Source organism: Siphateles boraxobius, unplaced genomic scaffold, assembly GCF_051911475.1.
Source record: "Siphateles boraxobius isolate OS27281-9 unplaced genomic scaffold, OSU_SipBor_1 66, whole genome shotgun sequence".
Classification (NCBI taxonomy): Eukaryota; Metazoa; Chordata; class Actinopteri; order Cypriniformes; family Leuciscidae; genus Siphateles; species Siphateles boraxobius.
The window spans coordinates 23,830,973-23,845,988 of NW_027509193.1; the positions used below are offsets into that span (position 1 = coordinate 23,830,973).

Below are 15,016 nucleotides of genomic sequence, written 5' to 3' on the forward strand. Positions count from 1 at the left end.
AATAAAATGTTATTAAATAAAAAAATACAAAACTAGACAAAATAATGAAATATAAAATAAAATAAAATAAATATTGAATTCAAATCTGTATCCCCAACCATTAACCATTAACTACTTCTACAACCATGCGGGTTTGATATGATTTTTGTTCAAGCCCCAGCCCTAAACTTGACCCTGGAATATGATTTGTGAATCAGGATGTTGTACCATCACAAAAATGTTTATCCAGCAACATCATACAAGGGAAGCCTTGTACATACCTGTTCACGTGCGCTTCTCTCTGAGGTTCCCCTCATGCTGCCGTGTGAGGGGGATGGAGAGGGCGGTAGGGAGTGCTGGGGTGGGTACTTGTTCTTCAGGTGGTCCATGAAAGCGTCCCGCTTGCGTTCCATGTCGGCCTTGTGCAGGTTGGTGAGAGCCTCCAGGCTCTGGGCAGCGATGACCGTGTGCCGGTGCTCAGAGGTGTGGACCAACCCCACGTTGGAGAAGCGGCGCGTGCTGTTTCCCAGCGTGCGATATTCACGCGGGTACTCCAGGTCATCGGTGGAGATCATGTGACCTCCGCCACGCTCCGGGTCTGGTTTGAGAGAGGGGTGAAAGGGGGACGAGGAGTTGAGGAATGTGAGAAGTGTGGCACCAGCACACACGCATTCATACAGTCATGCACGACCACACGCACGCATGCAACAGCGCAAATGCATTCACAGAGACAGATGGTGGAGGAGAATGGGATGAAGGGGAGGAAGAGAGAGAAATGGGATGAGATGTTAGACTTATTACAACAGAAAAGAGCACAAGAGCGAGTGTCTGATCCCTGCAGAGCTATTGATCTCAGGTTCAGTCGAAAAGAGGGAACTAAGGAAAAGTAAAAGCACTGAGCTATATATCAAAGAAAAGAAGGGAGACAAAATTTCTCTGTAGGAGATTACATTTTGCTTTGCCTGTCGGTTCGCCTTTGTCATCTGAAGTGGCGTTTCTTGCCTTCTGAGGACACATGCTAGATCACAACCCTCCGCATGCACAATCATGTATACACACACGAAAAAATATGTTTATATATGCTGGGAGAGAAAGGCATTGAAAAATTTAACTACACAGGGAGTCATGTACAATTTTTTGAGAGGGCACCGGTGGCAGTTCTGGCTCACTTTGTGGCCTAGGCCAGATGGGACATGGCCAAAGGAAAAACACACAAAAAACAAACAAACTTTTGAGCAATTTTAAGCAACTTTAGGATAGTTCACCCAAAAAAATTTAACTTGTCATCATTTACTCACCTTCATGTCGTTTCAAACCCATATGACTTTTGTTCATCTTTGAAACTCAGTGAAGATAGTTTTAATAAAACCTGAGAGATTTCTGTCCTTCCATTGAAAGTTCATGCAAACAAAACTTTCACGCTTCAAATTAATACAATGCAAAAGTAACCTTGTGCATGTGTTTACCATATTTGATGTGCTCTATGTATACAGTATGTTAGTTGATCAATGTTTATATGAGAAATTAAATCTGATCGTCATATAAAGCGATCCCGTCTTCTCAGACGACTTAATTAAATCGCATTCATATGGATTACTTTTTCAATGTCTTTTTGTACTTTTTATGCGTAAACGTTTTGGTCGCGTGGACTTTCAATGAATGGGCAAAAATTATGAGTGAATATTGAAAATAACTTCATTTGTGTTCTAAAGATAAAAGTCTTATGGGTTTGGAACAACATTAGGGTGAGTAAATGATGAAAGAATTACATTTTTTGGGTGAACTATTAATTTAATAATTCACTTAAGAAGTGTAAGATGGGGGTAAAAAACATACATATGGCTACTTTTCAAAAACTACTATGACACTGAATATAGTGAAATATCTGTGACTTAAGGCCTCATTATGCTTCTGCGTCAACTCCACGGCGTAGCTACGCTGTCAATCCTACGGCGTCGTGGCCGTTTTATGGTTCTGTGTCAGGTTGAGTTGCATCGCGGTGCATCTGACCAATCACAGCCCTTGTGGTCTGCGTCGCCTCGACGCGTAGTTACAATTTTTTGGAGGTGCACGTCGAGCTACGCGGAGGGGTTCGCGGCGAAGCAGAGGGGTCTGCGGGGGTACGTCGTCGATTCGACGCAGAAGCATAAAACAGGCTTTTTTCTATCAGAATCCACAGATACTTCCAAATGGCCATCAGTGAAGAAAGATGCAGTTAGACTGTGTAGTTCCAGCATCTACCAGCTAAACCATGCTAACCAGCCAAAACTTGACACATTGGTTTACGTGCCCCCTCAGTTTGAATGTGCATGATGCCTCTGACAGAGCAGCACACATACATTCCCAAACTGCCTCCAAGCGGAAGAGGCACAACCTAATGCACATTTACTTTAACGCCCCTCTGCAATTTCTCCTTCTTTCCCCCTCTCTCGTTCATAAAGACGGCCCAGGAGAGCAGCTAACGCACATGACACGCAGACAACACCCATTCGTTGTGGTCGGGCAGTATATGGAGACAAAACTTTGACATACAATTGACAAAACCAGAGGAACAAAATGACAGGCCAACCTGATTGGCCAGAGGCAGGCCGACATGAGGAGATATGGGAGTGGCTGGTGTGGTTACCTTGCTTCGGAAAGCAGGCCCCAACATTAGCTGGAAAAAAAAGAACATCGACCATGGTTAAGCTCCTCATTCTCTCCATCTTTTGTGCTCTCTTTCATTCCCTTTATCTCTCTTTCATACACATGCACAATAATTGCCTTTGGTGCTGTTGGAAAGAATTGATTCCCAAATCATCTCTCTCTTTTGTATTATGCCAAAGGAATAAGAAACATTGTTCAGTCAGTAATACAAAAAAATGAAATGTTACAGCGAGGCACGATTCCCCAATAGAAAAAAAAACGTTTCACATTGCTGGTGTCGTTTTGTGTGTGGTTGTGTGTGTGTGTGTGTGTGTGTGTGTGTGTGTGTGTGTGTGTGTGTGTGTGTGTGTGTGTGTGTGTGTGTGTGTGTGTGTGTGTGTGTGTGTGTGTGTGTGTGTGTGTGTGTGTGTGTGTGTGTGTAAACAGAAGCTTTCGGTAAACATCCTCAATATGATAGGGGTTCCAAGCGAAAACCTTCTCAAGAATTCTGTCAAGAGTCTCACTGTCAGATTCCTGAACGCCTGAACAAACAAATACACACACCCACACAAACACTAAATTTAAAAATATTAACCATTCCTCTAGCCACTGCCCTTTACTTATTTTCTCTTTGTTAACAGATTCAAACATAACCTCTCATGAGCAAACCTTCAGTATATACATCTTAAAATAATTGAGTATATATTTTTGATCTGTGGTGTTTGTGTGAGTGTTGGAAAGTCAGAAAAGTTTCCAGCAGGGAGTGAGGTCAGAAAAGTATGTATTGGTCCTGATCGCTTGAGTGGAGTAATTTTGCTAATAAAATGTTCATGAAGTTCCTGAATATTTTAGTGGACTAAAATCTAGCCTCTAGTGATGTATAATTACTGCATAAAAACCCTGCATACACAGAGCATAACAAAACTGCTGACAGCTGCAGGTGCCTTGATTTGATACGCTATATCTTCATTGATTTGTCTGTTCATATTTTCATTAATTTATTCATCTTGACTTTATAGATTCATTAATTCACTTATTTATACATTCCACAGTTCCTTAATAATAAATGACTGTTGGTTTTCCAGCTTTTCTGCAATTTGCCACCATTGACAAATTGTTCTAAGCTAAATCTTTTGCCAAATATACAGAAAATGTCCGCCAGGCAAACAGCTCTATGACGAACTATTAGCAAGTATACACACTACTGTTCAAAAGTTTGGGGTCGGAACGTTTTTTAACGTTTTTGAAAGAAGTATGTATTTGATCAAAAACACAGTGAAAACAGTAAGATTGTGAAATGTCATTACAATTTAAAAAATTATTTGAACATTTTTAAAAAATTGTCTTGTGATGTCAAAGCTGAATTTTCAGCATCATTACTCCAGTCTTCAGCGCCACATGATCCTTCAGAAATCATTCTAATATGATAAGTTGATGCTGAAGAAACATTTCTTATTATTATCCATGTTGAAAACAGTTGCACTGCTTAATTTTTTTTTTGTTGGAAACTGACACATTTTTTCAGGATTCTTTGATAAACAACAAGTTTAAAAGAACAGCATTTATTTGAAATAGAAATCTTGTGTTGTTTTGACTGTCAATTTAATGCATCTTTATTGAATAAAATTAGGCATTTCTTTACTATCAATCTTACTATGCAGACTTTTGATTTGCAGTTTAAATATATGCCACAAGTAGCAAATGGCACAAATTATTTGCAACAACTAATTATTCATCAGTTTGTCAAATTGAAGTGTGATTATTCATATTCTTTTAATTTTGTGAATGTAATTTAAGTCAAAGCGAGAAACATTTGAGAGCTTGCCATTAAAAGTAACCCTTGTAAAATATTTATTTGTGATGAAATGACACTTACACGCTTAATAAATTAGATTTAAATATGCGCCATTCTAAACTGGAGATAATAGAATGAAGACACAAAGTCTCTCTCTCTCTCTCTCTCTCTCTCTCTCTCTCTGAAACATCATATCATGTACTTTCAACTCAATGGGATGTGAATCACTCTTTTCACCGTCTCAACTGTCTCCATAGTCTCTCAATTGCCCCTTCACCCCTTTTCAGGAAGCTTGGGGCTAAAAAATACAGAATTAATTATTCACATATTATTTAAAGCATTGAATCTGAAAGCAGCTGGTATGTTATTAAGCAGAGCCTGATGCTTTAAACAAACATCAGGGTTGTTCTGGAGTAATAGACAGCAGCAGTGCTCCTGAGAAATGGTTAAATTGAATGACCTTGTGGTTAATGTTGTTAGCATTGAATTCTTTAATAGCACTCATACTTTCCCGAGAAGGAGCATTATCTTTCAGACAGCAGCCTGTTGAAGGACAGACGGAACTGATACCGACTTACCATAATACTTGCTCTAGGGAGTTTTAACCACTAATACACCCTGACAATGTGACTAAACTGTGTTAGCTTTAGCAATAAGAGCTTTGAATGGAAGCAAGAAGGACATGTTCAATTCACTTAAACAGGCTGCATAATTGAGTGATATCACTTTGTTGAAGATGTTTATTGGTATTCTGTTCAAAGAACATTTGCATATTGGTGACTGCACTAATAAAACACAGCCAATAGTGGTTTGATGGTTGATTGCTGATTTAAACTGGTTTTGATGGCATAGATAGATAGATAGATAGATAGATAGATAGATAGATAGATAGATAGATAGATAGATAGATAGATAGATAGATAGATAGATAGATAGATAGATAGATAGATAGATAGATAGATAGATACTAATAAACTACAATAGTTGAAGTATGATTACTATGCAATAAATACAGTATTAAATTTACTATTATGTATGATAAATAATACATAGATAGATACTAATAAACTACAATAGTTGAAGTATGATTACTATGCAATAAATACAGTATTACATTTACTATTATGTATGATAAATAATACAATCACATAATGCTCTGCTCTTAGCTATATTACATTAAAATACGGCAGTTGCAAAGGGGACCGCTTTGGCTGAATTTAAGACCACAACGGACCAGATTAATGCAATAAAGTCAAAAGCCTTGAAGCATTGATTCCAAGAAAACTGCACCCGTTGTCTCATTCTCTCATCTCAGATCATATAATCTCTGCTAACTCTTCCTCCTAATAAAGAAAAAATGCTGTAGCAAAAATAACCATCCTGAGGTTAAAAAAAGGAGAGGGCATTGATTTGACCTGTGCATGGAAGCAGATATCATCAGCAAAGAAAGTCAGCCCATCTGACGTGCTAAAGCAGGTAACTGCCGCAGGCAAAGAGAAAAAGAGAGAGAGAGAGCACATAATGCCGGAATTGGAGACAAGTTGTTTGCCTCCATCCATCACAGAAGCCAAGCTAGAATTACCCTGACATGCTAAATCAATGCAAAATAACAGCCTGAGAATGTGTTAGCAAGACCTTTTCAAAAAGTACAAGAGAACAATGATGTTTAGCGAGCAAGAGGGAGTGAGTGAGAGAAAATGAGAGTGAACAAACACTAAACACTAAAGCCATCTTTATCCCACTGTTATGAACAACTACTGTGTGCAAAGGCAGTACTTCTGCTGAATGTGTCTTCATAGAAAACATTGCATCACTGTGTATTTATTCAAGAGACCTTGTTGTATCACAACTATCAAAGACAATGGCGCCGCGTCAGTCCCATCTTTAGCATCTCTACAAAACGACACTGTAAAAAAAGAAATCAGTGAAATTTATGGTAAAAAAAAGTCAGCTGTGGTCGCCAGAAATTTACCGTAAAGATTTTGCCGCAACCGTTTTACTGATTTACTGATATTCATTAACATGTGTAATGCTAATATACCAACCTACTGAAGTACTAAGTACATGTAAAAATCAAACATCACAATTAGCTTTTCCACAAGCTGGGGAAAATATCTTGTTCAGTTATGAAACTCTAGAGTGCACAGGCTGATAGGTCCTTTACATGCAATCAGCAAGCAAACACATTAATACGGCATGGAACAAACTGATTGAGATTGTTTGCTCAACATTTAAATAGTCTGGTTTAGTGTTTGCTGTAGAGTATTCCTGCAGCAAGCTATCAGAGTTCCTCTGAAACCCTCCACCTCCACCAGCTCCACCTGCCTAATCTGCTAATGGACTTATGTATGTCTATTCATGCAGCAGCATATCTTACATGTTCACAGCAGCGTGTCTGTGTATCTAATAGCAGTAGCAAGTCCATACTCGCTCTGCAGCAATAATCAACAGCAGCAGGCAGCAGCGTAGCAGATCTACAGTAGTCCGCCAAAACTAAATACATTAACATTGCCATATTCAATAACATGCTAAAACTATTTAAGAGAACTTCCCATGAACCAATTAACAGGTTTTTACCATATAGCCTTTTTATAGATTGTAATTAAAATTACAATAATTTTGCAACTGAAAAATACTAGAAGTGATTTTCTTTTATAATCTGCATTGTAGTAGCCACACTAGCATGTTAACACAATAACATTATTTTGGTAAGAGTGCATGACTTCTAACTACAGTAATTGGAACTGAATGGTAGCAGCTGCATGCATTCATTCATTCATTTAAAATAATGAGAGAAGAGATAACTCCTGGCACATTCTAGGACACTGGCAGTGAAGAACCAGCAATAACTAAGGCTACATACTTTGCATTGAAGCACACAAACAGTACTTTAATTTGAGCAACTTGAACGTACATTCTTTAATGCCTCCCTTCTCATCTTCCCCTGTCTCTTCTTTAAACCACAGTGAAATGCACTCATGCTGCCATTAGGGAGACAAGCTGGCTTCTGCTCACCTGGGAGCCAATCAGAAGCATATGGAGAGGAGAGAGGAGGAGGTGGAGCTTATGAATGATGGGGAGGCAGAGGAGAAACAGGAAGGAAACAGGCGGAGGCGTCATGCACTAATTGGTTTTGATGGGACATCAGTGCTAGTCCTGATATACTTGGACATTGGCTAGATTGAACATATTTATATAGTTTAGGCTTAGTCATTTTTTAAGGAATACTTAAAAACATTATTTCACACAAAGCCAGTACTAAACATTGGAGGCTGTTGTTTATCTGTGTTTTAGTGCACACACAAAAGCAACAGTCTGTTTTACAATGGCCTCTAGAGTGAACAATCACCCCCCGTCAACAAAACCGGACAAGCAACAGCCCCCCCCCCCCCCGAAATTCCCTTTTCGCTTTAGCCATCACAACCAGAAAGAACAGTAAGAACTATTTGAATTAAACTAATTCAATCCAATGGTATTGTAAAAGCTGCACATTTCACATTCAAAACATTATTTTTAAAAGCCAAAGGGATACTCTAAATGGAGCCCTATCAAGTGTAATGACTAGTCTGGTGGATATACACAGAGAATAATCAGTTGAAACAAAAACAACAACAACAAAAGGCGACAAATCATCTAATTCCAAGAGATATGTAAAATCCATCCAGTGGGAAAAGGTGTCAGTGGTCAGATGTTGTTAAACAAACTAAACCACTGCAACTGTTCAATCACTCCACACTCTCTGTTTGTCTCTCTTACTGCGGTTGCAGACAGAGCAAAGAGACCTTTCTTCGCTGTTGTATAATTGCTATTACCGCCTAGGGGCCATCAAACTGACTGAGAAACAACTTTTTCTCTAACAAGTCCATTATGGATGAGTCACACAATCAGAAACACATTCACAGACATACACGGACTGAGAAAAGCAAACAAAAGTAGCAGCACACAGTGACTTCTCAACCTACTGCATGCAATTCTGTCTCCCTGTTTTAAACATCAGATGTTTGAGAAGAGTTCATTATTTAGATCTGCCCTGGAAGATTTGATCAGACTCAAACAGTGAGATTGAGAATCAATCTGGTTTTACCACTGATGTTCACAATACCGTTACACAAACATTCACTTACCATGGTTGGGGCGGATAACCAGCTTGTTTGCTTCCCCTAGTGTTAATAGCAGCCTCTTTAATTAAACTAAACAAGAGATCGCCATCCCCCGTCTCTCTTTCTCAGTTACAGCGGAGACTCATCCCACAAGTAATTACAATAACAAGACTGCTAACTATGTCAATGTTTGATGAGATAAAGGCAGTTTTAAAACCAAAAAATGAATTTTAATACACATAAATGTATATGTGTGTGTGTGTGTGTGTGTGTGTGTGTGTGTGTGTGTGTGTGTGTGTGTGTGTGTGTGTGTGTGTGTGTGTGTGTGTGTGTGTGTGTGTGTGTGTGTGTGTGTGTGCGTCTCTATGTGGGTTTTATCTTTAATATGCTTCTGTAAATCATCAGAGACACCATTAAAGGATCAGTGAAAGAGAAACATTTCATCTGCTGGCAGATTTGCTCCACAGATCTCCAGGCTAGCAGAACACTGTTGTTGCAGAGTGGTTTCAGATAGCAGTCAATCAGAGATGTAAATTAATGTAAAATCAAAGTAAATCTGACATATAATAAATGAAATATATAAGTAGACTGTACCTGTGACCTAATCACAGTCGAGATTATATGCTTAGACCTAGAGCGCAATCGCCAGTGTGATATTTATACAACAGTTTAATGAACAAGTTAATATTGAGTACCATGTATAAGGCTACGTTCACACTGCAGGCTGAAACAACCTAATTCTGATTTTTTTGCCCCTATGCGACGTGTATCTGATCTTTTCATGACAGTCTGAACGACACAGATCCGATCTTTTCAAATGCGACCCAGGCCACTTGGGCACGTGGTTCAAATCCATTATGTATCCGATCTTTTGAAATGCGACTTCAATCTGAACGGCCAGGTCACATGTATCCGACCCGCATGTCATTGATATGCGACAAACGTCATAATTCTGCGTTGAAGTGAAACAACAAGTGATGCGTTGACCGTTGAGTACTCTTCTGCGCATGCGGGTCACTTCTTGGTCATTTCACGTTCACGTTCACACAGGAGATCACAAAAGGTCGCATTTAGTTGGAAATGTGAACGGCCTTGCAAAAAAATCTATTTTTTTCAAAAAATCGGAATTGAGCATTAAGCCCCTGCAGTGTGAACGCAGCCTAAGCATATAACCAGTTATTTTGTACCTTTTTGCACTGACGAATCTCTGATCAACACATCTGTAGTGATTCGTTTGTGAATAAATTAGTTTTAGAATAAATTGGTTGAGTGAATGATTCAGTGACTCACTTATGAGGGCAGTCACTTGTTTTGCTCTTAAATTAATCATTGTTTAAATGGACAGATTGAGTGAATGATTAAATGACTCACTTATGAAAGCAGTCACTTGATTTGTTCCTGAATAAATCAGTGTGTTTCACTGGCGTAGCCACGGGTGTGCCAGGGTGTGCCTGTGCCACCCACAGTGGCAGCTGGCACACCTAAAATAGACAATAGTATCCAGCTGCAGACCCGCAGCACCACCAGTTTCAGAACCCCAGCGCCAGAACCGGAAGTAAGGGGCGGACCTTACGTTCTAACACCAGCGCCAGGACCGGAAGTGAGGGGCGGAGCTTACGTTCTAAACCGAGTAACGCCACCTAACGTTTTGGAGCGTAATTTGCTTAGACACGAAACGTCATTATTACACACGAAATGTCATACTTTATACCTATTATAATGATACATTAAGGTATAGTACAATAAGCATTTAAAACATTGATTTTGTGTAATATAATTCTATATAGTTATCCGTTTTATTGTATTATGAGAGTTACTTCCTGGTCGTGAAAATAATGCTTGAAACTTGTGGTCATTTTATATAAAATATACTTTATTTCACAAGAACATGTGCAGCATGCATTTTTCTTTATGTAAAATAATGTCAAAAATCTAAAAAGAGAGAGAAAATCCGGCATTGTTTTAAAAGAAACCATAAAAATGTACCGTACTTCAAATAATAGCCGAGTCCCAAATAGACGATTGTCTCTTTTCACGCCTGGTGTGGCTGCAGGTCTGGGTAAATATAAGTCCGGTCTCAAATAGAGGTCGGGTCTGTTTTTTAGTTTCAGGTTGTATTAAATCTTCTAAAACCCGTCAGATCGTCCGCTTTTTGGCGGAATAGAATGACTGCTGCGCATGACAGGGCGCTTAACGAGCAGAGAGTGAGAGAGCCCCGGCCGCGCGCGCGCACTCTCACGTCTTCAAACAACACGAGCACTGTCTTGCTCTTTATTTGTCACATACCAGTTATAGTTCATACAACGAGCAGTGACTCACTGTGTAATAAAAACATACCCTAAATATTATTTAAAAGGTGCAACAATTTTTTAATATTTTTAAATACTTGCAAAAATAACCATGCTTGTGTCATTGTAAATAATTCCGCCCCTCCCTCACTTCCGGTTCTGGCGCTGGGGTTCTGGCACTGGGGTTCTGAAACTGGTGGTGCTGCGGGTCTGCAGCTGGATATATCTCAAAATAGATGCAGAATTATTTTTTAAAGTTTTAATAAAAACGTTTCCTAAACTTGGAATATTGTTGTTTACTTAAAATATTTGTACATTTAAAATGTATTTTAATTTTTAAATTATTATCGTTAAAAAAAATATCTGCCGACATTCTGACTGCCAAGTGCCAACCAATCCGTAAACAGCCGCTGACTGGTAATACGGTTGTGCTGTTGAGGCTCGCGCAGCTCATGAGGAGAAATGGAAACAAATGAGCGCAGATCACACAAAGAAACTACTCGGTTACTCACGTAACCTCAGTTCCCTGAGTTAGGGAACGAGTATTGCGTAGCTATACGCAGTGGGGGAAACTCCTTTTCCTCGATTTACTGAAGCCTTTATGTAAAGCGCATTTGCAGCTGCACAGCTAGAACATGAGCGTCTGGCTCGCTCATAGGCTGCGCTGCGGCAACTGCACATCCAATGGCGCAGGCGCCTCTGACGTGCAACCAATGAGATAACTCTGCGTCATACACGTCAGAGCCCGCCAAGGGGGCGTGACCTCAGTCTATAATAGCCCCCGAATTCGCCATTATAGCAGGTTTAACGACTGAAGCGACAACTTGCCATGTTACCATAGTGCGGCTGGCTACGCAATACTCGTTCCCTAACTCAGGGAACTGAGGTTACGTGAGTAACCGAGTAGTTCCCTTTCGAACGGTCACTTCGTATTGCGTAGCTATACGCAGTGGGGACGCCATGCAAAACGCCGCACTGAGTAACTGGCTGTCACTGCAACTCAGGACCCCTGAGCGTACAGAACAAGCCATAACCGCATAATTTATGTAAAAATAGACCAGACACCGTCAGATCTCCGTAGTATACATCAGTAGAAATACCCAATATACTACACCAATGAACCCAGACTCTGTCGGGGTTATTAGTATACGAACATATACCCAGTCAAGTGGGTTTATATATGAAATCTTAACCAGCTAAAGCGGGTTGATATCTGTTATGGAATATAACCGGCCGAAGCGGGTTTTATATATGTATGGAATTTATATATGTCATATAACCGGCCAAAGCGGGTTTTGTATATGTCATATAACCGGCCCAAAGCGGGTTTATATATATATAAATATAACCAGCCACAGCGGGTTTATGTATGAACTACAACCGGCCAGCAGCGGGTTTCATGTATATATGTGAATGTGATTGTGCACAGTAATATATGACAAGACCGGCCACCCACGGGTCTTAATCATACCGAAAGCACCTTCGCCTGCAGGGAAGGCACTTCCATATTATAAAAACTCATAAATGTGGAAGGCGAGGACCAGCCGGCCGCATCACAAATATCACTAATGGGAATGCCAGATGACCAAGCCCATGACGAGGCCATACCTCTGGTTGAATGGGCCTTGACGCCTATAGGGCAAACTTGACCCGCTGCGGTATAAGCCATAGAAATAGCATCCACTATCCATCTAGACAGTCTTTGCTTAGTGACTGGATCCCCCTTGGATCTACCACCAAAGCAGACAAAAAGCTGTTCTGATTGTCTAAAAGACGCAGAACGCTCCAGATAGATTCTCAGCGCTCTGACAGGGCAGAGAAGATTAACCTCTCCATCCTCTGCAGAAGGAGGGAGGGCTGATAACGTCACCACCTGTGCTCTGAACGGTGTTGAGAGCACTTTAGGAACGTAACCATGTCTGGGCTTGAGGATGACTCTGGAGTCATCTGGACCCCACTCCAAACATGCAGGGCTCACAGAGAGTGCCTGCAGATCTCCCACTCGCTTGATAGATGCCAAAGCCATAAGGAGAGCGGTCTTCAGCGAGAGGGGTTTTAGATCAACCGATTGGAGCGGTTCGAAAGGTGGACCTTTCAGAGCCCTCAGGACCGTGGAGAGGTCCCAAGATGGCACAGATGGAGGTCTGGAGGGGTTCATTCTCCTAGCACCTTTAAGGAATCTGACGACCAGGTCGTTTCTTCCTAGTGACTGGCCAGCCACCAGAACATGATGTGCTGCTATGGCTGCCACATACACTTTGAGCGTGGACGGGGAGCGACCCGCATCCAGCAGCTCCTGTAAGAATGAGAGAACTACAGATATCTCACATGACTCTGGGTCAGCCTGATTTTTCGAGCACCAGCTGGAAAAACCCGACCATTTCGAAGCGTAAAGGCGCCGAGTCGACGGGGCCCTGGCTTCAGATATAGTGCTTAAGACCTTCTCAGGAAGGTCTTTGGGTACCCGTTGAGGGGCCACACATGGAGGGCCCATAAATCGGGTCTCGGATGCCACAATGTCCCGTTCGCCTGTGTGAGGAGGTCTTTCCTCAGTGGGACAGGCCATGGGATTGTGTCCGATAACTGAACCAGTTCCGGGAACCACGGTCTGGTTTTCCAGAGAGGGGCCACCAGAAGGACTGGGCACCCGCTCTCTCTGACCCATTTGATGACTTGTGGAATCATCGAGACGGGGGGAAAGGCATAAAGGGGACGGTTGGGCCAGACATGGGCCAGCGCGTCCCTGTCCTTCGAGAAGAACAATTTGCAGTGGGTGTTGATTCTCGAGGCGAACAGGTCGACTTCGGCCTCGCCAAACACCTTCCATATCAGACTGACCGTCTGTGGGTTCAGGGACCACTCGCCGAGGGGAGTGTTGCCCCGTGAAAGCATATCCGCGCCCACATTCTGGATGCCCGGTATATGCGCTGCTCTCAGAGAGCTCAGGTTGGTTTGTGCCCATAAGAGGAGGTCTCTCGCCATCGCATGCAGGTTTCCTGACCTGATGCCCCCCTGGCGATTTATGTAGGCCACCACTGATATATTGTCTGTGCGGACTAAAACGTGGTGACCCCTGAGGTTCGACAGAAATGCTTTCAGGGCCAATCCAACTGCTTTCATCTCCAGGCAGTTGATATGTAAGCTCTGCTCCGTGCTCGACCAGAGGCCGGATGCAGGCATGCCCTCGTGCAGCGCTCCCCAACCCAGGTTGGACGCATCTGTAAGAACCATTTTCCTTCTGGAAATTGTTCCCATTGTCACCCCCTCGTGGTACCAGTTCTGCGCTCGCCAGGGAATCAGGGTTCTTAAACAACCGTGATTTACCATAATGCGCAAGTTGCCTGACTGCCATGCGTGAGTTGGCACACGCCGTTTCAGCCAGTGCTGCAGCGGGCGCATGCGCAGTAATCCCAAGCGGAGTACTGGCGATGCTGCTGCCATGAGACCAAGCAGTTTCTGAAATTTCTTCAGTGGCGCGTGCTCGCGCGCTCTGAAAGTGCCTGTAAGCGCTCGCACTGAGAGCGCGCGCTCTGGTGTGAGTCGCGCTGTCATCGCTCTCGAGTCTAAAACTGTACCCAGAAAGATCACACTCTGGCTGGGGGTTAGTTTGCTTTTTGACACATTGATTGTGAAACCCAGGCATTTTAGATGGCTGAGAATCAAATCCCTGTGAGCTAATAGCTCGGTTCTCGACTGTGCCAGCACCAGCCAGTCGTCGAGATAATTTAACACACGCACTCCCTGATGTCTCAGGGGAGAAAGCGCTGCATCCACACACTTCGTGAATGTACGGGGTGCTAACGATAGACCGAACGGCAGAACGGTGTATTGATAAGCTTAGCCCTCGAAGGCGAATCTCAAGAATGGCCTGTGACGAGGGTTTATCTGAATGTGAAAGTAAGCGTCTTTCAGATCCATTGTGACAAACCAATCCCCCGTGCGCACTTGCGCGAGGATATGTTTGATAGTTAACATTTTGAACGGCCGTCTCATGAGAGCTTTGTTCAAATGTCTCAAATCTAGAATGGGTCTGAGACCGCCGTCTTTTTTCGGAATCAGAAAATAGCGGCTGTAAAAACCCATGTGTTTTAGCGCGGGGGGGACTAATTCTATCGCCCCTTTTGCTAATAGATTCTGTACTTCGGTGCGAAGCACGTGACCCACGTTGCTTCTCACCGAAGTCTCGAGAACCGCCTGAAATTTCGGGGGTCTGCGAGCGAATTGGAGCG

At 42.1% G+C, this 15,016-nt stretch overlaps 1 protein-coding gene across 33 annotated transcripts in view; it reads right to left on the reverse strand.

Moving 5' to 3' along the window:
* Window positions 1-15,016, reverse strand: part of srcin1a (SRC kinase signaling inhibitor 1a) — a 102,412-nt gene that overhangs the window by 63,322 nt on the left and 24,074 nt on the right. For 28 of the 33 annotated variants that reach the window (XM_077213134.1, XM_077213142.1, XM_077213161.1 and 25 more), the window contains exons 1-2: window positions 930-1,106; window positions 261-577 (exon numbers count right to left, since the gene is read on the reverse strand). In XM_077213134.1, the coding sequence (XP_077069249.1) occupies window positions 261-577; window positions 930-996 (384 nt within the window). In that variant the 5' untranslated portion in view covers window positions 997-1,106. Of the gene's footprint in view, window positions 1-260; window positions 578-929; window positions 1,108-15,016 lie in introns of those variants that run through there. The other 5 variants (XM_077213133.1, XM_077213153.1, XM_077213154.1 and 2 more) reach the window with 2 other exon arrangements.